General features: G+C 41.4%; 1 protein-coding gene across 1 annotated transcript in view; it reads right to left on the reverse strand.

Moving 5' to 3' along the window:
• LOC109913055 (lisH domain-containing protein ARMC9) overlaps nt 1-24,215 on the reverse strand; it is a 93,415-nt gene that overhangs the window by 63,787 nt on the left and 5,413 nt on the right. The window contains 3 exon segments of the mRNA XM_048604585.1: nt 10,269-10,293; nt 11,737-11,829; nt 15,031-15,186. Of these exon segments, the coding sequence (XP_048460542.1) occupies nt 10,269-10,293; nt 11,737-11,829; nt 15,031-15,186 (274 nt within the window).

A 24,215-nucleotide genomic window follows, 5' to 3' on the forward strand; every position in this document is an offset into this window, starting at 1 on the left:
CCGTGGGGAGAAAAACAGAGTTAACGTTTTGAGTCCAATGTGATTCTTCTTCAGAATGAAAAGAGCTGGAAAATTGTGGTTTTATGCAATAGATAGAAGGTAGGAAAAAGTCTTCAGGTCCCTCCCCAACACCTGCACATCCCTTCATACCTAGCTCGCCTTGAACAGCCTATCAGTACTAAACAGCCACAAGTTCCCGTCCTCCACCTCGAGAGACTCCAACATTCTTCTTCATTCAAAGTGCAGTCGCTACAGTTTTGGTGATGCCCACCATCATGCTGCACAGTTCCCCAGTTGAGGCAACGATCATCCGCCCTATGTAGTCAAGTTACACCCTTCACTGTCCTTGTACCCTCTTTATTCCAGGCTGTTACCTACAATTCCCAAGATTGAATCGCCCCACCTTCTTACCAGTGTCCTCTGTTAACCACCCAAGACATTCATTCTACTTACATCAAGGAATGACCATGCTCCAGCCCACCAACCAAGCTGGATGGACAACTCAGAGTAATTACTGTCCAGACCACCGACTGCTTTCGTGAAGATCCTGAACTGACAACTAGCTAGCCCCATGTGGGCCAGGAAGTCCTGGTGGGACAGAATAGATACTAGCACAATTGCCCTGTAACCAATTTGGGGAACTCATTTTAAAAGCAAGTCAAGTGCTGTTGCTAACTAATAAAGGCAAAAACTGCAGATGCTAGAAATCTCAAACAAACACAGGATGCTGGAAAAACCCATGAGGTCTAGCAATATCTGTGGAGAGCGAAACAGAGGTAATGGTTTGAGTCTTTAGAAGTTCTGAAAAAGAGTGTCATAACAGACTTGAAACATTAACTCTGTTTCTCTCTCGACAGATGCTGCCAGACTTGCTGAGTTTCTCTAGCTTTCTCTGTGGTTGCTGTTGCTAATTCCCAAGCACCCATTGGGATGCAGAACTTAGTAGAGGAACCAGGGAAAGCAAAAAAGCTAGGATCAAAGGAGACGCAACCAAAGTATACCCAGTGATTTCCTTTTGCCCAGGGATAAATAGAGGCAATGAAATTTCCCAGACATAGCTGGCAAGTTTATAAAGGGAGCTTGTACCCCTTTTGGATGAGTAAGGCATCTGGCTATTTGAAATGCTCTTTTCACATTTCCTGGGAGACCAAAGAAGTTTCCAAACAATCCCACAGCAGGTGAAAAAGCTACAGTACTTCAATTTAAAAGGCAGGGAGCCTGTACCTATGCTTGATTAGGAGGATGGCTAGTTGAAACATTATTTTCAATTTTAGAACAGGGATAATAGGAAAGCTACTGAAGAGACTGACAGTTGATAAGGAAACAGATATAGACAACAGGAAGCTTGCACCCCTGCTTGGTCAGCGAGAGATGTGGCTACCCAAACCTGCCCTCAAATTTGCAGACAAATCTGAGAAGTTCCTAGTCTCTCAGAGGTAGTAAGGAAGCTCACCATGTTGAAGGGCTGTGGGGCACTGCAGCCAAGCTAGTACTACTCTGTGAGCAATAGTATCCCTTGAGATATGGGAAGGATAAAGAATGCAGCAAGGGCCAAGAGGAAAATTTAAATGGAGAGATGCTCACAATCCTGCTGCATAGACAGGAGGTCAGCTTGGACAATACTGTTTCTGTGACCTTTGAGAACAAAGAAGGTTCAAAAAGACGGGCAAATAGTGAGGGAGATGGCCTACCGAGTTGAGGACCTGCAGGGCAGTATAGCAAGAGCTGGACAGTCATCTAAGGGCAGTAGAGTCCCAAATGAAATGGGACAGGTTGGGTACCAACCCTTGCTCAAGGTAACAAATCCATAAAAGTCAGTAACCCTAAAGCTCCACTGCACTTGACAAGTGGAGTTAAGTGCAGTTAAAACAGAGTTAAACCAAAGCCCAGTCAACCAGTGATTGCCTACCAGAGGGTGGACAAATCTGGTGGTGGCCAGGATGGGGTCAGATGAGGAGGGGGGACAGGAAACTTCCCCAGTTGAACCCTCAGGTGCAAGGTTGGCATGCAATGTAACCTTAAATGCCCAGTTAGCACCTTTGACCAAGAGCAGTCGGAGGATGTGGCTGTGCTGCTTGGGAAGTTGAAGGAAATCCACATGGATTAGCTGAGATATACCACACTAACAGTCCATGGTATGAATGAGATAGATCCCCACTAACGTATCAAAATGCCTACCAGCTGAGCTCAAACAAGCTAGCTTAGATCAGGCAGGAAATCAAGCCCTTACTGGACCCCAAAATAGCTGAGCTCCTCAGCACCTGGACGCTTCCAAACCAAGGTAACTTAACATGGTGCCACAATGCTGTTTGGGAAGTAAATGCCATAACCAGGACACACTCCATTCCTAATCCATGTATTGAGGAGAGTATAGACAAGGTGGGTCACTAGGTCTACTCCAAAATTGACCTTTATTTTCTGGACATAAAGGGTACTGAGAAGTCCCCATGACATCTAGAATGCCTGTTACAGGTGTAAACTCTTACCATGCAGCAGGTAACTGACATTTGAATAAAACAAAGAACTGCAGATGCTGGAAATATGAAAAAAAAACAAATTGCTGGAAAAACTCAGCAGATCTGGCCATGTGTGGAGATAATGTTTCGAATCCTTCTTCAGAACTGATAGCATCCAGAAAAAAATGGTATTTATCTTGATAACAGGGGTGGGTTGGGGGAAAGGAGCAAACAGATTGATGGAGATGGAGCCCAGAGGGAGAGAAGAAAGTCATGTCTGCCTGTATGAAATAGAATCCAACTTCTTTTGTATGATTCTCTGGTTAAAGAAATTTAATGATTAGTGAACAGGAAGAGAAAGATCCTAAATTGTTTTGTTCTGAACTATGTTCTCTTGTTTAAATTTCTTTTAAAGAATGAATACTTTGCTGGGCTTACAACATGATGCCACTAATCACATGTTACCAGTTGACGACCGTTTCTGCCAATTTCTGACCAGCAGTAACCAGAGGACAAAAACACATATATTCTTCCTGGAATATGACACTCCTCACATTGATGAATGTTTCAGCCAAGCTATCACAAAGGACTAGCAGAAAAGATGTCTACCTCAGCTTGTTCTGAACAAAGGAGACCCTCAAAACCCATTATGGCTTGGCCTGGTAAATTGCTCCACAAACCCCAAAATGCAATGGTTTTTGGCCAGAACATCAATTTCTACCTCAATAATGAAGCATCTCTGTTCAAAGTCCCAGTCACGACTAAAACTACGGGTTTGTTTGAATCAACTTTTACTTTACAGCTTTGATGTTTATTTGTTCATTCTGTCATAACACTCAAAGGGTAAGCAACTCCAGAATTAGCTAAATGCCTGCCTCTATTCTTAATCTCTCTCAAATCTGATCCATTTGGCTCGCCTTGAAAGTGAACCAATTCCCAGCTTACAACTACTGTATCTTCATCATGAATTCAACTGTGTGGGAGCTCCGACAAAACAGAATTCTATGCTCAGCCAACTGAAGGAACTCAAACGAACACCGACTCACTGGTCTTTCAAAATTAAACATTAATTCATTTAAATTAAAGTATCTTGTCATTTGAACTTCTTTCCACTGCCTTCACCTTTCTTCCTATTTTGGATGCATGTGTTTATGAATTTGTATTGTGAAATACTCCCCCCAGGTCTTGAATGCAGTAATAAATCCTACTTTGTTAACTCTGAAGAATATACATACATCACTTTTAAATTGGATTTCACAAATGGAATTTGGGGAAACACACAACTACTTATTTCTAAATGGAAAAAGAGGTGAAAAAATTAAAAAACAAACTTTTTATGGACAGGAGAAAATAAAAATAATTCAATTCACCTCTCCCTCTTGCTCACTACACTTTTGTTCAATTTTAGCACATGTTGTCATGTCAAATAATAGGTCTTTATCTCTGTTAAGGCTACTTGTATTGATCTAATGAGAGCCAGTATGAACTTGAGAAGCTGAAGGCTTCTTTCCTGAATCATTTTTTTCTCAAAGAAAAATCTTTAAATCAAAGGGTATAAAAGGGAGTTTGTCTATGCTTTCTGAAAAAAAGCTCATAAAAGATATACTTAACAAGGATATTAACTTTAGATGGGCAGTGCACATATAGTGTACACCTTACCCTCCTAAAGTTAACATCCTTGTTTGACTGCAAATGCAGATTTTATCAATTTGTAAATATATTGCAAACTGTATTTCAGATATACAAATACTCAAAACAACTTAGGCAATGAATACCTGGAGTCATTCAACATTGCGTTCTGCTGGAGACATTGTTAAAAACACCAGTATTTTACCTGCGAATTTGCAGAAGTGGGTGCTAACTTAAAGATACAGTTTACACATACACACTTTATGGTATGTTTATGCCAGTCATTAGTTTATTTGATACTGACAATGTTTTACATATCATTCGAATGTGGGGCAGGAACAGGCCATTTGGGCTGTGCTCTGCCATTTAAAAAATCATGGCTAATCTGATTACAACCATGTTTCCACATTCCTGCCTGCTCCTGAAAACCTTTTACACATTTCTGTCTTCAGAATATTCAAAGACTCATTTCCTCTGCCATTTCAAGAAGAGAGTTTCAAAGACATAATTTTCTGTGAGAAGAAATTTTACTTTATCTCCATTTTAAAATGGGTGACCCCCTACTTTTAAACAGTGACCCCTTTTTTCTTGATTCTCCCATAAGAGGCAACATCCCCTTCACATCTACCCTGTCAGATCTCTCAGGATCTCATATGTATCAGTCAAGTTGCCTCTTACTCTTCTGAACTCCAGTAGATACAAGCCGAGCCTGTCCAAGGTATAATTCACCTGACAAAGGGAATTGAGAGACTGGTGTGTGCTCTGTTTTACAGAGACACGGCTCACTCCTGCTTCACCTGAGTGTACCTTACAACCTGAAGGTTTCTCAATCCACCAGATGGACCACATGGCGTCCTCGGGCAAGGCAGAGGGCAGAGGGATCTGCCTCCTGATCAATAACTCTTGGCGCTCGGACATGATGACCCTGGCGAGTTACTGCTCCCTGGACCTTGAATGTCTAATGGTGAAGTGCCGTCCCTGCTACCTGCCACGGGAGTTTACCTCTACTAAGCTGACAGCAGGTTACATCCCACCCCATGCAGAAGTGAAGTGCGCACTTGATGAAATATACACAGCCACAAATAGCCTTTAGATGGAATGCCCTGAGGCCCTGTTCACCGTAGCTGGTGACTTCAATCAGGCCAATCTCAGTGTGCTACCAAGACACCAACAACATCTCTCCTGTCCCAACAGAGGCACAAACACCCTCGACCATTGCTACACAGCCATCAAAGACACCTACCACTCCATGCCCCACATGCATTTTGGGAAATCAGACCATAAGGCTATGCTCCTTTTCCCACCTTACCAGTAAGAACTGAAGCATGAGAATCTGATATAGAAAGTCATAGAATACTGGTCTGAATTAACGGATGAGCTCCTATGTGACTGCCTGGAGTTGTGGACTGGTCCATATTGAAGAACACAGCGTCCAACCTAATGAGTATGCCACTGCCCTCACAGACCATCAGTAAGTTTGTAGAGGACTGCGTGCCAAAGAAGCTAATCCAAGCGTTCCCCAAACGAAAACCACGGATGAACTGGAAGATTTACTCCCTGCTGAAGGCCAGGTCTGAGGTGTCCAGGTGGCCCTGACCTAAACAGGAAATCTAGGTACAGTCTTCATAAAGCCATCAGGGATGCAAACAGACAATACCAGACTAAACTTGAGTCCTGGACTAACCACATGAACACACATTGACACGGCAAGGCTTCCATGATATAATGGCTACAAAATAAAGTCAAATAGAATCACTGACAATAATGCATCCCTCCCCCATGACTTCAATGCATTCTACGCTCATTTTGAGCAGAAGGTCAGTGAAATGATGTCACCTGCCCGAACAGCCTCAGGTGCACCTGTATCCACAGTCACCACAGACATCAGATTGGCCTTCTTGAGAGTGAACTCATCGAAAGGGACTGGCCTGGATAGAGTCCCCAGCTGTGTATTCAGATCCTGCATGGACCAGCTGGCAGGAGTATTTGCAAACATCTTTAACCTCTCCTTCCTATGATGTGAGGCTCCCACCTATTTCAAAAAGACCACTATCTCCCTGGAGTCAAAGAAAAATCAGGCAATATACCGTCCGCTGGCTCTGAATCCATCATTATTTAACGATTCGACAGGTTAGTAAAGACACACATCAATTCCAGCCTCCCAGACTGCCTTGAAACACCACAATTCGTCTATCATCACAGTAGGTCCACAGTGCATGTCATCTCCCTGGCTGCATACACATCCTTGGAACATCTGGATAACAAGGACACCTACATCAGATTCCTATTTATTGACTTTAGCACTACCTTCAACACCTTAATACCAACCAAACTCATCTCCAAACCTTGGACTCTGCTCTCCATCTGCAACTGGATCCTCAACTTCCTGACCCACTGACCGTGATCAGTAAAGATAAGTGACAACGCCAACTCCACAATAATCCTCAACAGCAGTGCCTCGCAAGGCTGCGTACTCAGCCCCTTACCATATTCCTTATGCACTCACGACTGTGTGGCCAAATTCAGCTCTAACTCTATTTTCAAAGTTGCTGATCATAGTGGGTCAGGTCTCAAATAACAATGAGACTGATTACAGGAAAGAGAAAGAGAGTTTAGTGGCATGGTGCAAAGATAATGATGTCTCCCTCAATGTCAGCAAAATGAAGCAGCTGATCATCGACTTCAGGAAGCGAAGTGTAGGACACACCCCTGTCTGTATCAATCGTGCTGAGGTGGAGGATGTCAACAGCTTCAGGTTCCCAGGAGTAAATGTCAACAACAATCTGTCCTGGTCCATCCATGTCGACACTACAGTCAAGAAAGCGCACCAACGCCTCTACTTCCTCAAAAGACGAAGGAAATTCAGAGTGTCCACAATGACGCTTATGAATTTTTATAGATGTACCACAGAAAACATCCTATCCAGGTGCATTACAGCTTGGAATGGCAACTGATCTACCAAAGACCACATGAAATTTCAGATGTTGTGAACACAGCCCAGTCCATCATGAAAACCAGTCTTCTTTCCGCTGACTCTATCTACACATCCTGCTGTCTTGAGAAAGCAACCAACATAATCAAAGACCCTTCCACCCCAGTTATACTCTTTTCTACTCTCTTCTGTCAGGCAGAAGACACAGAAGTTTGCAAACATGTCCCAACAGATTCAAGAACAACTTCTTACCTGCTATCAGAATTATGAATGAACCTCTCCACCCCTCTCACCCACTCCAACCTCTCCCCCGCAGAACGTGCAGCCCTCCGCTCCCTCCGCTCCAATCCCAACCTCACCATAAAACCCGCGGACAAGGGAGGCGCAGTTGTAGTATGGCGCACTGACCTCTACATCGCCGAGGCCAGACGCCAACTCTCCGACACCTCCTCCTACCGCCCCCTTGATCATGACCCCACCCCTGAGCACCAAACCATCATCTCCCAAACCATCCACAACCTCATCACCTCAGGTGACCTCCCATCCACGGCCTCCAACCTCATCGTTCCCCAACCTCGCACTGCCCGCTTCTATCTCCTTCCCAAAATCCACAAACCTGAATGCCCTGGTCGACCCATTGTCTCCGCCTGCTCCTGCCCCACCGAACTGATCTCCAACTATCTAGACTCCATTTTCTCCCCCTTGGTCCAGGAACTCCCTACCTATGTCCGTGACACCACCCACGCCCTCCACCTCCCCCAGAACTTCCAATTCCCCGGTCCCCAACACCTCATCTTTACCATGGACGTCCAGTCCCTCTACACCTGCATTCCCCATGCAGATGGCCTTAAGGCCCTCCGCTTCTTCCTGTCCCGCAGGCCCGACCAGTCCCCCTCCACTGATACCCTCATCCGCTTAGCCGAACTCGTCCTCACACTCAACAACTTCTCTTTCAATTCCTCCCACTTCCTACAGACAAAGGGGGTAGCCATGGGTACCCGCATGGGCCCAAGCTACGCCTGCCTCTTTGTAGGTTACGTGGAACAATCCCTCTTCCGTACCTACACCGGCCCTAAATCCCACCTCTTCCTCCATTACATTGATGACTGTATCGGCGCCGCCTCGTGCTCCCACGAGGAGCTCGAACAGTTCATCCACTTCACTAACACCTTCCACCCCAACCTTAAGTTTACCTGGACCATCTCTAACACCTCTCTCCCCTTCCTGGACCTCTCTGTCTCCATCTCGGGCAACCACCTAGAAACCGATATCCATTTCAAGCCCACCAACTCCCACAGCTACCTAGAATACTCCTCCTCCCACCCACCTTCCTGCAAAAATGCTATCCCCTATTCCCAGTTCCTTCGCCTCCGCCGCATCTGCTCCCAGGATGAGGCATTCCACTCCCGTACATCTCAGTTGTCCTCGTTTTTCAAGGACCGCAACTTCCCCCCCTCGGTGGTCGAGAACACCCTCAACCGTGTCTCCCACATCTCCCGCACCTCATCCCTCACACCCCGTCCACGCAATAAGAACCAAAAAAGAATCCCCCTCGTCCTCACGTACCACCCCACCAACCTCCGGATCCAACGCATCATCCTCCGACACTTCCGCCATCTGCAATCCGACCCCACCACCAAAGACATCTTTCCCTCCCCACCCTTATCTGCTTTCCGGAGGGACAACTCTCTCCGTGACTCCCTTGTCCGCTCCACACTCCCCTCCAGCTCCACCACACCCGGCACTTTTCCCTGCAACCGCAGGAAGTGCTACACCTGCCCCCATACCAGGCCCCAAGAAGACTTTCCACATCAAGCAGATGTTCACCTGCACATCTGCCAATGTGGTATACTGCATCCGCTGTACCCGGTGTGGCTTCCTCTACATCGGGGAAACCAAGCGGAGACTCGGGGACCGCTTTGCAGAACACCTACGCTCGGTTCGCAACAAACAACTGCACCTCCCAGTCGCGAACCATTTCAACTCCCCCTCCCATTCCTCAGACGACATGTCCATCCTGGGCCTCCTGCAGTGCCACAACGATGCCACCCGAAGGTTGCAGGAACAGCAACTCATATTCCGCTTGGGAACCCTGCAGCCCAATGGTATCAATGTGGATTTCACAAGTTTCAAAATCTCCCCTCCCCCCACCGCATCCCAAAACCAGTCCAACTCGTCCCTGCCTCCCTAACCTGTTCTTCCTCCCACCTATCCCCTCCTCCCACCCCAAGCCGCACCTCCATCTCCTACCGACCAACCTCATCCCGCCCCCTTGACCTGTCCGTCCTCCCTGGACTGACCTATCCCCTTCCCAACTCCCTACCTACACTCACCTTTCCTGGCCCCATCCCCGCCTCTTCGACCTGTTTGTTTCCTCTCCACCTATCCTCTCCTCTATCCCTCTTCTATCCGCCTCCCACTCTCTCCCTATTTATTTCAAAACCCCCTTCCCCTCCCCCTTTTCTGATGAAGGGTCTAGGCCCGAAACGTCAGCCTCTCTGCTCCTATGATGCTGCTTGGCCTGCTGTGTTCATCCAGCCCTGCACCTTGTTGTCTCGGATTCTCCAGCATCTGCAGTTCCTACTATCTCTGATTCAATAATAGCTTTGTGTTGTGTTACATAATTCATAATTGCGTTGAGCCAAACATAAATCAATAGGTCACCTTCCTTGACGGGCATCAGTGAATTGGTTAAATTTTCAAAGCAGTCCAACAGCTTAATGGTCACTTCCAAGTTTTCTATTGCCAGAATTTATTTTAAACTGAAATTAAATTCTCAAATTGTCATGGTAGGACTTGAACTCAGATGGTCTAAGTTATTAATTTGGATTTCAGGACACAAAATATGTAATAACTTGATCTTAGCTTTTAGTACAAGAACATTCACAGTCTGAAAGCAGGAACAGTGAGCCCAAAAGGATCAGATTAGTGAACTCCAGCTGACAATATTTCACGACTACAGGAACATAAATTAATGACAATTTCCTGGCTACAGATATTGCCAACGAATAATTTACAACTGCAAATACATTTACCTTTACTGTTCAGAAACAATGCAAACATTTTAATGAACAAGCATCTGAAAATATTAACAATATATTTCGAATACTGTTTGAAAACTGAGATACATTTTTATATTTGTTTATAAATAGATATAGAAGTTCTTGGTAATGCTCAGATCAGTCACTCTTTCTCTCTGTACAATTAATAGGACAACATTAATAGCCATATGTTAAATTAAGAGTCATTACCTTTCGAATTCTGTCCGTTTTCTTTCTTTGAAAGAAAAGTTAAGGACCACTGCTTTTACACCCAGCATCAAAATGTTACAATTTTATAAGGTTTGCAAACAATGACTGCACTTTGCTCATGCTACTTTATTATATGAAATAAAGTATTTAAAAAGTTGTGTGGTTGATGTTCTATGTCCATGTACTACCTCATTTACTTTGCAAGTTTACCTCCAATATCAGCTCAGCATCTTGTAAGAGGGTGTCTCAATCTATTCATGCCAGCTTTTAAATCAATGACTCCATTTTTTTGAAACTACAACACATCAGTAGTTACCTATTGTTGCCAAATCCAGCTACAGTAAAACTTGACAGCACAACTGATTGATATCCATTATCTCTTCATCATCATATTGTCGTTTGTGGGACTTTGTTGCGTGCATATTGGCTGCTGCGTTTCCTACATTACTATCGACAGCCATTCTACTCTGTTCTTAACCTCTATATAAAATTAACTGGCCTTGCTCTACCATATTCCACACTAAAGGTTTTAATCCAATTCCTTTCTATCTCTATCAAATGATGCAAAATCATTTACATTGTCTGATATTCAGCATCATCTTGATAAGCAATAGAAAATGTTTAATCTCTGGTCTTGCTCAGGCTGATTAATTTTGTAAATGTACCCTAAAACTCTGCTCATCATCCAGGCAATAAAGCCTGTTTCTTTCATTTATTCATAGCAGTCATATTATTTTAAAGACTCACATTTCTTCTCAGCCTTCTATTCTTGAACAACATTGTGTAAAGACTTCTTTTCAATAAATTAGTCACTATAAGCTTTGCCACTTATCTCTGAAGAGTTTCCAACATGTTTAGTCTTCCTATGGGATGACAAAAATTGCATACTCCATAACTGGCTCACCTATGGGCCACATGTCATTGTAACTTGGGCTGACTTCAAACTAGACCATTGCACACCAGAAGCATCCTCATCCTGATTCCTTTACTAAGTAACATTTTCAGTAGCTATGTCCATGAAAGAAAATTTACGATGCAAAACAACTACATCATTTCTACTCAGAATATATATATTTGTCTAAGTATAAACTGATCAATAAATAGTGATAAAGGGAAATCAAAAAATAACCAAAAGAACTGCTGATGCTGTAAATCAGAAACAAAAACAGACATTGCTGGAAAAGCTCAGCAGGTCTGGCAGCATCTGTGAAGAGCAAGCAAGATTTAATGTTTCGGATCCTGTGAACCTTCCTCGTCTTCTGAGGAAGAGTCACCAGGCTCGAAACATTAACTCTGAATCCTACTTTCATGTTTGCCTATTACTTGCTTGCTCATCTTTAGTCATTGCTACAATAAGGACAGTCATCCACTATCCTTCTTTTCAGTTTCCACCTCCCTCTCCTCCCTTCGCAGAGCTAAAATATCAGTTGCAAGAGCTATATTTTTCTATGAAGAGTAAAAAGGATACAAATAAAGACAGCAGTTTTGGGACATTGGTCACTTTCAAAGTTGCAGACAGAAATTTTTGAAGTCTCATTTTCAATTCCAGAGACCATGAATCCTAAACAGCAAATTCAGATCATCAATGATTAGAAGAACAAAAAGGCAATACAAAAACAGCTATTATTTAAAAAAAACTTTCAGTGTAGAATTTTAAAAAGAGACTTGGCAACAAAATAGCAATTTTTGCAAGATATTCTTGCACTGAATGAATGAAATGGCCAGAGACTGTTACAGATGTAATATTCACTTTTTACTTTCCAACATTTGGTGAATAGGCTCTTTTCATAGCTGGTGGAAACCAGCAGCTCAGAAACCTGAGATCTTATCACAAATCTGCTTTCAACAATAATATATCCATTGTTGTCTTCCATTTTTACCTGCTAATCTTAATTACTAATGCATATTCAGGTATTTTCACTCAGCAGAAAGTCAGACAGGAAGAATACAGTTCTAAAATCAAAGTTTAAGACTCATAATACTAAATTTTTGTGTAGCAAAATAGATTATGTAACTTTTGGGATTTTCTTCCATCCTCCACACACAGGGAATATAACCTACTTTGACAGATTCCTAGGAAACCGTGCGTTGAGTAGGCTTAGTAAAATATAAAACTAGGGCTCACTGTTCAAAAAGTAGAGGTCCACATATTTAAGACAGAGATAAGAAGACTTTTTTTCTCATCAATTTTTTGAAATCTCTTCCTCAATAGGTGTGGGAGTCGGCCATTCAGCCCTTCCAACCTGCTTTGCCATTCAATGTGATCATGGCTGAAAATCCAACTCAGTGCCCGGCTCCCTGACTTCTCCCCCATACCCTTTGATCGATTTAGAACCAAGAACTATAACTAACTCCTTCTCAAAAACATTCAATGTTTTGTCCTCGGCCATTTCAGTGGCAGAGAATTCCACGGGCTCCCTACTTCCTGGGTAGGGATTTCTCTCCTCATCTCAGTCAGTACTCTTTAGACTTTGACCCCCAGTTCTGAACTACCCACCCCCTCCACACCCCCCAACAACCCGGTCATCAGGAACATCCTTCCTACATTCACCCTATTCCTGTTCGAATTTTGTAGGTTTTAATGAGATCTCCACCTTTCTTGTTCTTCTAAATTCCCAGTGAGTATGGTCCTAATCAATCCAGTCTCTCTCCATTCATCAGTCCTTCCATCCCCAGAATCAGTCTGATAAACCCTTTGTGTTTCGCTCCTTGGTGAGAGTGTGGGATACATAGGAATATATGTGGAATAAATGGAATATGCCTTTACTCAGTAAACTCTCTTCGTTCTCTGCTGAGATTACAGCAAGACAAGACATTCCATTGTCCATTTGGTAATCCTTTGCCTCAATCACTAGTTCTGTGCTTGATCTTTACATCATCTTTACATGACAGGAAAGAAACAATTTTCTAAGCTGTAAATGACATAATTAACTTGGGGCCCTGATGGCTACAGTGAAATGATGATCTACCTTTGATCTCAGTAGTGATGAAAAGAACAATAGTAAGCATTTTCTTCTGCTAATTAATATGGGAAACATTGTGCACTCATTATCTTATGATGTATTTCGATCATCCAAGCAGATTCAGGTAGCTGCAATATCTTGCTTGGGCAACAAAGATTTAATAAATAGATCATTGCTCCAACCGATGCATTTCTCGTTCCACTTCCACTGTTCAGAACAGATTTTAAATTTAACCAGGGTGATAAAAGACCAAAACTATATACATCTTAATCTATACTGGGTTTACGATTAGAAAAAAAAAAATCAGCCAGGCTGCTTTAATAATAAAGAATAACACATTTATTACAAATAAAACTTAATCAAACAAAAATGCAAATATTATTGACTGAGAAAGGATTAGACGATGCCAATATTTATAAGATTCGTATTTTAACATTGCAAATTTAGCATGAGGCAAACATGGGAACAGATAAACGATGGGTGAACTCCCCAAAGAACACATCAAATAGCAAATGCGATTAGGACAGATCCTTCGAGATTTCTCAAAAATTCCCCAGACATTAGTGACACCACGGGTTATCAAATGTCATTAAAACTTCACAAGAGATTACAATGTATCACCTTTGACAACGCAACCTTGAAACTCCCTTCAGTCCAAAAAAATGGTAATCATGAAAAAAGAAGTCTGGAATTAAGGGTTTAATGAACACCATGAAACAGTTGCTGATTGTCAGAAAACCCTTCTGGTTCAGTAAGGTCCTTTAAGGAAAGAAATCTGCCATCCTTACTCAGTCCGGCCTACATGTGGCTCCAACCCACTGCAGTGTGGTTGACTCTCAACTGTCCTCTAGGCAATTATGGATGGGCAATAAATATGGCCTGGTCAGTGACACCCACATCTTGTAAATGAATAAAAACAAAAAAAACAAAACTGTCTCCCCGAAATGACAACAAAACTAGGTAGCAGGTGTACTCTTGTATAGTTGCTTGGAAGGAGCCAAGAACACAAAGTCAAATGTGAGCTTGGATCATGTATTAAACAGTATTCCCTCTCCAATGGGCATAAAAGATCCCATAGAGACAAAAGGAAAGTATCACTGTGCCTGGACAGCATTTATATTTCAGCAAACACCAGCAGAAACAAATTAACTTATTGTAGGTCTAATTACTGATTTTGGAATTTTACTTCCCAAATATTGGTTGTCACCTTTGTCTATATTTCAAAAGTGTTGCATTAGTTGTAAAGCTCTTTGGGAAGTTCAGATATTACGCAAGTTGCTATCTAAATGTAAATATTTCCTTATTAAATACTAATTCACGCAATAATGAAAACAGAAATAAGAATTAAAAAGACAAAATTGCTAATGGAAATATAAACAAGTGATAATCTGTATAAAGATTGTGCTCTTAATCTCCACAAGTAATTATGACATTGCAAATTAATGTGCCTTTCAATTAGACTGCAATTTAAAGGTCTCCCAATTAGTATTATGCACTGGTACATGCCTAGTTTATTTCACCCGATCAGTATAAATGTGGTACATTGGTATACAACAACACTGAGCAGCGTACGAAGGAATATAATGCTTTCTTTCTATCACCATGCCAGCTATGTTTTCATCAGTACGTGAATGCCCACCTTTCACAGGTCATGGTGAAACAAGGCCTTAGGAAGTGCAATTTGTCATATCTCTTTTCATGGAAGAAAGCAGTCATCAAAAGGCAGAGAAATGGTTACATATCTAGATAGGTTATATGTTAGTAAAACACCATTATCTGATAACTGCAGCAACTCATACCTGAAAAAGCTCCTTAAAAGAGGGATGCACAGTGGGATTGGGGACAAATGGAAGTGCGTAAAAGGGCAAAAACTCCGTTGTCTGACTCAATGCAGCACCTCTAGTTTCTAGATAGCTTTTGAAATGTGATGTTCTTTCATCCACTTCATCTTTGTCCTGTTAAATAGAAAGCAGTATTTGAGAGATGAACATCTGTTCAGCAGATTTCAAATTTTGCTTCTACAATCTTCTATTTTCTAAATTCCTTATTTTTAAGGCTTATTTTTCTTCCAAGACATTATCCAAAATCTCCCAAGAAACCAACTACTAATTTCCCCCTGATTTTTCCTTTCTCTTCTCACTCAAAAGGTATATGAAGGCTATAAAGGCCATCATTCGAAAAAGTTCTGTCACATAAAAACTGAGGAAAATATCTTCTAAGAGGACCTAGTAATTCGTTTTTGGCGATCACATATTACGTTTCGATGCCTTGTATCTCAATACATTTTTATTTTAAATACACCAATCGGACAAGTAAATTTCAGTATAAATATGCAAATGTCCCTCAAGATGGCATTTTCTGCCTCTCAGAAAAGATAGGAAATAATTGCACAAAATAGAACAGGGAGAATGTTGCATCTGCACTCAAGAAGGACATTGAGAGGAGGGCTCATCCATTCATACAATATGGGTAGAACTCAAAAACAAGATGGGTGCAATTACTCTGATGGGATTATACTACAGGCCCCCACCCCCCCAACAGCCACTGAGGCATTGAGGAACAAATACATAGGCAGATTATGGAAAGATGCAATAAAAACAGAATTGTCACAGTGGGTGACTTTAACTTCCCCAATATTGACTGGGAGTCCCTTACAGCAAGAGGCTTAGATGGGGCAGAATTTGTTAAGTGCATCCAAGAGGGTTTCTTCAAACTGTATGTGGTTAGTCCAACCAGAGGAGGGGCTATACTGGACATTGGCTGGCTAATGAGCCTGGCCAGGTGACTGATTTTTCAGTGGGAGAGCATTTTAGAAACAGTTCCTTAAGTTTTAAGATAGCTACTAATAAGGCTGTCAGGACCTTGTAGCAAGGTACTAAATTGGGGCAGAGTAAATTATATCAGTATTAGGCAGGAGATAGGGAGTGTTAATTGGGAGGAGCTGTTATCAGGCAAGACTACATTTGACATGTAAGAATTGTGTAAAGACCTGCTGAGGAGTGTTCAGGACCAGCATGTTCCAGTAAGGAGGAAGGACAAAGTTGGCAAGGTACAGAACAAGGATAATGAGGGAGGTTATCAATTTAGTCAGAAGGATAAAAGAAGCATATGTAAGGTTTAGGAAGCTAAAATCGGACAGGGTCTATGAAGAGTATAAAGCAAGCAGGAAAGAACTCAAGCAGGGAATTAGGAGAGCAAGAAGGAGTCACGAAATGACCTTGGCAAGAAGGGTTAAAGGCATTCTATGCATGCATTAAAAACAAGAAGATAACTAGGGAAAAAGTAGGACCACTCAAGGATAAAGGAGGGAACTTGTGCTTGGAGGCAGAGGATATGTGTAAGATCCTAAATGAGTGAATACTTTGCATCAGTATTCACCCAGGGGAAGGATATGGAGAACAGTGAGATGTGTGTGAAGCATGCTAATATGCTACGGCATTTTGAGATCAGGAAAGAAGTGGAATTAAGTCTCTTGAAGAGCATTAAGGTGGATAAGTCCCCAGGGCTGGTATCTATCCCAGGTTTTGAGAGAGGCAAGAAAGGAGTTTGCTTGGGCCTTGACCAAGGTCTCGGTATCCTCATTAGCTACTGGAGAGGTCCCGGAGAACTGGCAAGTAGCTAATGTTGTTCCTCTATTCAAGAAAGGAAAAAGGGATAATCCAGGAAACTACAGAGTAGTGAGTCTCACATCAGTAGTTGGGAAGCTACTGTAGAGAATTCTCAGGGATAGGATTTATACGCATTTGGAAAAACATGGCCTAATTAGGGGCAGTCAGCATGGCTTTGTGCAGGGGAGGTCATGTCTTACTAACCTAATTGAATTTTTCAAGGAGGTGACAAAGGAGATCGATGAGGGTACAGCAGTGGATGTGGTCTACTTGGATTTCAGTAAGGCTTTCAATAAGGTCCCTCATGGTAGGCTCATCCAGAAGATTAAGATGCATAGGATCCACAGCGACTTGGCTGCGTGGATTCAGAATTGGCTTGCCCATAGAAGCCAGAGGGTATTGTGAAAGGTTGCTTTTTAGGCTGGAAGTCCTTGACTAGTGGCGTTCCACAGCGATCAATGCTGGGACGTCTGCTGTTTGTGACATATACAAACGACTTGGATGAAAATACAGATTGGTGGGTTAATAAGTTTGCAGACGATACAAAGATCGGTAGAGCTGTGAGTAGCGTAGAAGGTTATCATAGGATACAGTGAGATATAGATCAGTTGCAGGTATGGGCAGAGAAATAGCAGATGGAGTTTAATCTGGCTAAGCGTGAGGTGCTGCACCTTGGGAGATCAAATGTTAAGGAAAAATATACAGTTGATTGCAGGACCCCGAATCGCACTGATGTACAGAAAGATCTTGGGATTCAAATCCATAGCTCCCTGAAAGTGGCCACACAAGTGGATAGGGTGCTAAAGACGGCAAATGTCATGCTTGCCCTTAGTGGTCAGGGAATTGAGTATAAGAGTCAGGATGTCATGTTGCAGCTTTATAAGAGTTCTGTTAGGCCATATTTAGAGTATTGTGTTCAGTTCTGGTCACCACATTACAGGAAGGATGTGGAGGCTTTGGAGAGGGTGCAGAAGAGGTTTACAAGGATGCTACCTGGATTAGATGGTATGAACTATAAGGAGAGGCTAGAAAAACTTGGGTTGTATTCTCTGGAGCGACGAAAGCTGAGTGGAGACTTGATAGAAGTCCATAAAATTATGAGTTGCATTGATAAGGTTGACAGTCAGAACCTCTTCCCCAGATTTGAAATACCTAAAATAAGGGGACATACATTTAGGTGAGAGGGGGAAAGTTCAAAGGAGATATGAGGGTAAGCTTTTTTACACAGAGAGTGGTAGGAGTGTGGAACACATTGCCAGGGGTGGTAGTGGAGACAGATATCATAGATGACAGGGGCGTTTAAGACACTTTTAGATAAGCACATCAATATGCAAGGAATGGAGAGATATGGATCAAGGGTAAGCAGTTAGTTTAATTTGGCGTCATGTTTGGCACAACATCATGGGCTGTACAGTTCAATGTACTATATTCAGCCAAAATTAGAAAGAAATTTGGCAGTCTGGAATATACTATCCCTCATAATGGCATGCATAATGACAGAAATTTCAGATCTTAGATAAACTGCCTATCATAAATGATTTATAGAGTTGTACAGCAAGTAAACAGACCCTTTGGTCCAACTCATCCATGCCAACCAGGTATCCTAAATTAATGTAGTCACACTTACCAGCATTTTGCCTATATCCCTCTAAACCCTTTCTTTGAACATAAAACTAATCTGTTGCAAGAAATACTGAACCATAAGATTCTCCAAACCACTGGACATCACAATCAATTCATACAATTTCTGCATTTACAAATGCATAATAATGTCAACAAAAATTGTTTCAAATGTTCTCTTCTTTCATGATATTCTGCAGTAATAACTTATTTTCATCAACCAATGCATTGCGATCATCTTTCACTTATAATTTTAACAAAGCAGGAACAAAAAGAGCAAATTATGATGATGCAATTGGATAAAAATTTACAGCATTTGCTCTCAATCATTCCTTATTCTGATGAAATATTAAAGTTGTTAAACTGATCTTCAATATAACAATCCCTCTCCTGTCATTTAAGCAGATCCATTTCTCCTCCCATAATCAAACAGAAATACAAGCTGTACTCTAATACTTTAATTAAACATCTTTTCATTTACAAAAGGTGGTGTTTAAAAGACAAGATATGCCAAGAAATTGACAAGTAGTGACAATCGCTCAATTAGCAATTATGTTACAGTCATATTGCAAAAATAGATCCATATAAATATCAGCTACACCTTTGTTCTTATGAAAAACATGCAACATCGGATGAGTTTGTGTGTGGACTTCAGTGATAGAAATTGTTTGAATAGTTCCTGTGGAGGTAGGGGAACAGGGAAGAAAAGTTGTCATTCACACTATGTGGGAAGGTTAAACAAACAATCTATTCCTGTCTTCTGCACGTACTAGGCAAAAAAAGCAAATCAACAGGATGTATCTATCAAAACCTTTTTGAGGCAGAGCACAAGGCTATGAATTGACAGCAAGAAGCACTGATATTCCCTAAATCCTGAATAACTCATCTTCCCACAGGTCTGTAAAAGGAGTTACATGATTTTGATACAGCGACAATCAAGATGATACATTTCTATGTTAGAATGATGCGTGACATGCAGTGGGAAATGAAGGTGGTGATGATACCAAATGCCTATTGTCCTTGTCCTTCTAAGTCAATGGTCTCCAACCTTTTTATGCAGAAGATCACTTATTAAATTTAAGTGCAACCCATGATCTTGAAGAAAATATAGAATATCGTTTAATTTTAGTGCTATACAAATTTTAAACCAAATGTATATATATTCATGCCTTCTGTCCTCTGGTCACCAAGTCTCAATATGACATCTGTGTCTGTACTTTACCAGTGTCTTGAAGGCTGGGTTGTAATTGGAGACTGTTCTTCATAAACAGTTCATCAAATGGGTATCTGAAAGTGCTGCAATAATTGGGCTTGCTTATCCTCATTTGGGAGAACACTCTCAAAGTGAGCTTTCACTTTAAAAGGATGATTGGATTTGGTAATTCTGTTTACGAGTCCCCAAAAATCACTGCCCACTGAGCTGACTTCAGCTCAATATAACTTTGCATAGTAATTATCTCCGAATCAATTCCACTCCCTTGTAAATCAAAAGCCTGGTGGAAGTTGGCCACCAACACAGTAATATCTACTTGAAGGAAGAGATTTGAGACAAACATGGTGATTTGCTCCATCATATCTCTAATTCCTGAAACTGCCTGTTGAATGCCTCTGCTAACTTATTCAGTTGTGCACAGACTTTTATGAATGGAACTATTTTTCTTTTTTCTAGTGTTTTCTCCACTGCAGCATTTTATTATTTAACTGGGAAGACCACATACCAGTTTCAAACTAAGTGTATTCAAAGCTAATTATCTGCGCTAAGTCTCTGCCCTTTCCTTCAGTTCACAGTTCATCTTGACAGTTTCGATGTTATGGCTGTAAGGAACCCAAAGTTGAGCAACGATGCACTGTCTGACAGCTCACTGCAAACTTCATTCCTTAATTTAAAGCATCAGATTTGCAGGTCCTTCCCTCAAATTAACCACCTCCTATCACCACAGGCAGCATTGAGTTCATCAAATAAGATTTTAAACAAGTGGTATCGAAGGGTTTTTGCTCAACTCAAGTTCACAATCTTAACAACGACTTCATTACAGGAGAAAAATCCATAACTTTAGTCACTGATGCTTGCTGTGGATTATACAGTGGTGAGTGACAAAATAGGAGAAATCAGAATCATTTCTTCAAAATGCACAAAGCCAACATTAGTACCAAGCATGGCTGGTTCCCCATGTGCTGTGGTGGAAACCTGCTTCTTGACTGGAATATTTTTCTCAAGCACATATCTTTTTGAATTTGATGCTGGGTGAGAAAATTCTCCTTAGTTGTTACGTCCTTAAAAACCATGTGCACAAAAACAATTAGCTAGACTGTGTCATGGCGATGCATTCATCAAACTGCAGTGAGAAGCATCCACAGTCCTTCATATTGTGCTGTATTTGCCAAAAGTCACCTTCAGACACAGATTCCATTCATCTTGTTACTGCGCTAGCACCAAGTGATATGCTCTGGATTGCTGATATTATTTCTTCTTGTCAATGAATAAAGAGTAAGAGGTCACAGTCATTGCTTCTTTGATTACTTTGCCATCTGTGAATGTGCTTTTGTTTTTTGCCATAATGCGAAATGGTGTTTCAGTGCAGACCTTGCCTTTTGCTGTTTATTTAGGAAAAAATAAATTGTTTAACTTTAGAAATGCCCTTCAGCTTGTCAATTTTCTTTGTCTAAAGCATCCTTCTCAAGGGATAGCTCACCTTGAATTTATCATGCATTGTTGTGTAGTGGCATTCCAAATTTCCCTTTTCACTTATCAAGATACTTTGGTAACACATAAGTCAAATGCTTCTATCTTTTATAATTTTGAGCAGAACTTCATTTTCACATTCCATATTTTAGGCTTTTTTTTAGATGGTCTAGGCTCATCAATCATCATTATTGCTTCACCTTGCTATTCATAGCGTCACTTGCTAATGGTCATTATGCTGGTACGCTTTTGGATCCACGCTTCTGGTAAACCAGAATGCTGCCAGCTGCTCTCAAGTGTGGAGATATAGGAGGTCACCACCATTTGTTTCCACGGCCTCTGGTTGGCTTGTGTTGCTCTGATATTAATTGACAGATCAATCGTAGAGCCTCTGACATTTCATATCACTATCTGCCTGCATTTCTTCAGGATGCGTGTCTGACAACTGATCTCACCCTAATCCCATTACATAAATAGCTGATGGAAAAAAACCGCAGTTCTACAGCATATGGGCAGAGGAGAGGGACTAGCTGAGCTGCTCTTGCAGAGAGTCCGTATAGACATGATGGGCTGAACAGCTGCCTACATTTTAGCAATGTAATATACTGGCTTCACACATTAGTTCATAATATATTTATTATTCATTTGTTTGCATTGCTCCCACGAAACTTACATTACCCTGCAATGATGGTTCAACTTGACCAAGCTGACATCCAATGCAACAAGTTGGCAAAGCCCGTTAAGAGTACCTACTTTCTTCTAGCCATGTAGCTTCCAGATATGGAGATCATGCAATGGCATGATGATCAACATGTGTGCAGTAAGGGAACGCAGGGAAGTGGTGACATCAATTGTCAGACACGCATATTGAGGGAACATGGGTGAGCAATGAGATCAATTGTGAGAGACTCTACGATCAATCTGTCAATATGATTGAATGTGTTGGAAATCATAGTTCTAAGTGATGGACGGCACGAGTTTTAGAGGTAATGTCAAAGAAACTTTGGGCGAGAAGCTACACTGAATTTTTCTTGACGATGTACAAGGCAGACTACTGCACCAGTAATGAAGGTAATTGATAGGGTGTTGATCAAGCTGGCTGCTTATCTTGGATGATGAAGAGATTGAGTGTTGTTGGAGGTGCATTCATTTAGGCAGGGGAGAGTATTCCAGCTCACTCCTAAATTGTATCTTATAGATGGTAAAGAAGCTTTGAGGAGTCAGGGGATAAATCACCCGCAGCCTTTGATCAATTCTTGCGGCCACAGTATTTTTGCATCTGCTTCAGTTGATTTTTTGGTGATTTCAGTCACCAACAACATTGTTCATAGCAGATACAATGATGGTAATGGCTTTGAATATCAAGGGAAGATGGTTGGAATCTCTTTTGTCGTGGCGGTCATTGCATCTCACTTGTGTGGCGCAAATGTTATTTCCAGGCCTGGTTCATATCTTCCTGTATGTGGGCACAGACTGCCTTGTTATGAAAGAAATTTGAATGGAACTGTACACTGTGCATCATTAGTGAACATCTTCACTACTGATCCTAAGATAGAGAGAAGATCACTGATAAAGCAGCTTAGGAGACTTGGGCCTTGAACACAAGGTTAAAAATCTCATGCAGTGAAATCCTGGTCTGAAATCATTGGTCTCGACAATCATATCCATTTCTATTTGGGCTAGACATTAATTAGTGGAGAGTTTGTCCCTAATCCGCATTGAGTTTAATTTTTCTACGGTTCATTGCAACAAAACTCAAAAATGTTACATCAATGTCAAGGGCTGTTACGTCAGGAATTAAGCTCTCTTTTCCATGCTTGGATCAAAGTTGCAATAGATCTGAAACCAAGTGGAACATAAGTAGAACCAACTGAACACTGGCAAGCAACTTATGTCACCATCTATCACTTCCACAATGACTTGAAGTAGGAAAATGAGGTGGTAATAGGCCAGATTGGATTGTAATGTTCAATCTAGGACATACCTAGTCACTTTTCAACTTTATGGGGCAGCAGTCAGTGTTGTTGCTGTTGGTAAAAGGTGCAATAATCCTCGAGCACAGGTCTTCAACACTACACCAAAATCCATAAGCCCTCATTATATCCAGTGTGCTCAGCAATTTCTTTATATCACTTGGAGTTATTCAAGTTGGCCGAAAAATGGTATCTGTGATATTGGGAAGGATCATCCACTCAGCACCTCTGGCTGAGGGTAGTTGAAAATGCTTCCACCTTCTTACATTTTGGATACCACTGTCTTAAGATACTTCCTAATTTCTCTTTCCCCCTCTCTTGCTCAGGTGTGATTATAGAAGAAATAGTAATCATGAAAGTGATCACTTTCTTTGATTGTTACACTACCTAAGATAAAGTTAATGCAACACAAACTTGCATGCATTGAACTTAAGGCTTCCGGATTTGTCTACCTTGCCTCGAACTAGCAGGAAATTGTTACGTAAACATTTCATATTGTTAAGCTACCTGCTTGCAAGCAATGGTGAGGAAACTGTGATAAACTCATTTTTGTGATAAATATGGCACTTTAAAAAAAGAGTGGAAAGACACCACCATCTGCTGGTTACATTTTTTAAAACACTGGGGCAGCAGCCAGACCAGTGCACTGCACACTGTACTCAGAAAATTGCTGTCCTGAGAGAAAGTTGGATTTTATTAATAACTTCATCTGTCAACTTACTTTCTTTACTGTCAATACAATAAGTATTTAAAAATATCTAATATGTAGCAGTAACTGTAGTTATATCTATGATCCTAAGTTCAGTGATGAACTGTGGATAGAACCACAGATTAATTGTGCGCGCACGCGTACGCACGCACACAAACACACATATGCACACACACACACCCCCAACCACCCCTTTTAGGATCGCAGGGACTGCTTTCTCATTTTCAATAACTCCTATATTAGGTGATGCAGTCACAGAGTAACATTACCTTTTTATTTGTGTTGACACTTGGAGTAATTGGGTCTCAAAGAGGCAGAATCAGAAGAATTCATCAATATCGTCAATAAGTATCAATCCTACTAAACTTAAAACCACAACACAAAGAAGTGT

Source organism: Rhincodon typus, chromosome 13 (genome assembly GCF_021869965.1).
Source record: "Rhincodon typus isolate 14 chromosome 13, sRhiTyp1.1, whole genome shotgun sequence".
Lineage (NCBI taxonomy): Eukaryota > Metazoa > Chordata > Chondrichthyes > Orectolobiformes > Rhincodontidae > Rhincodon > Rhincodon typus.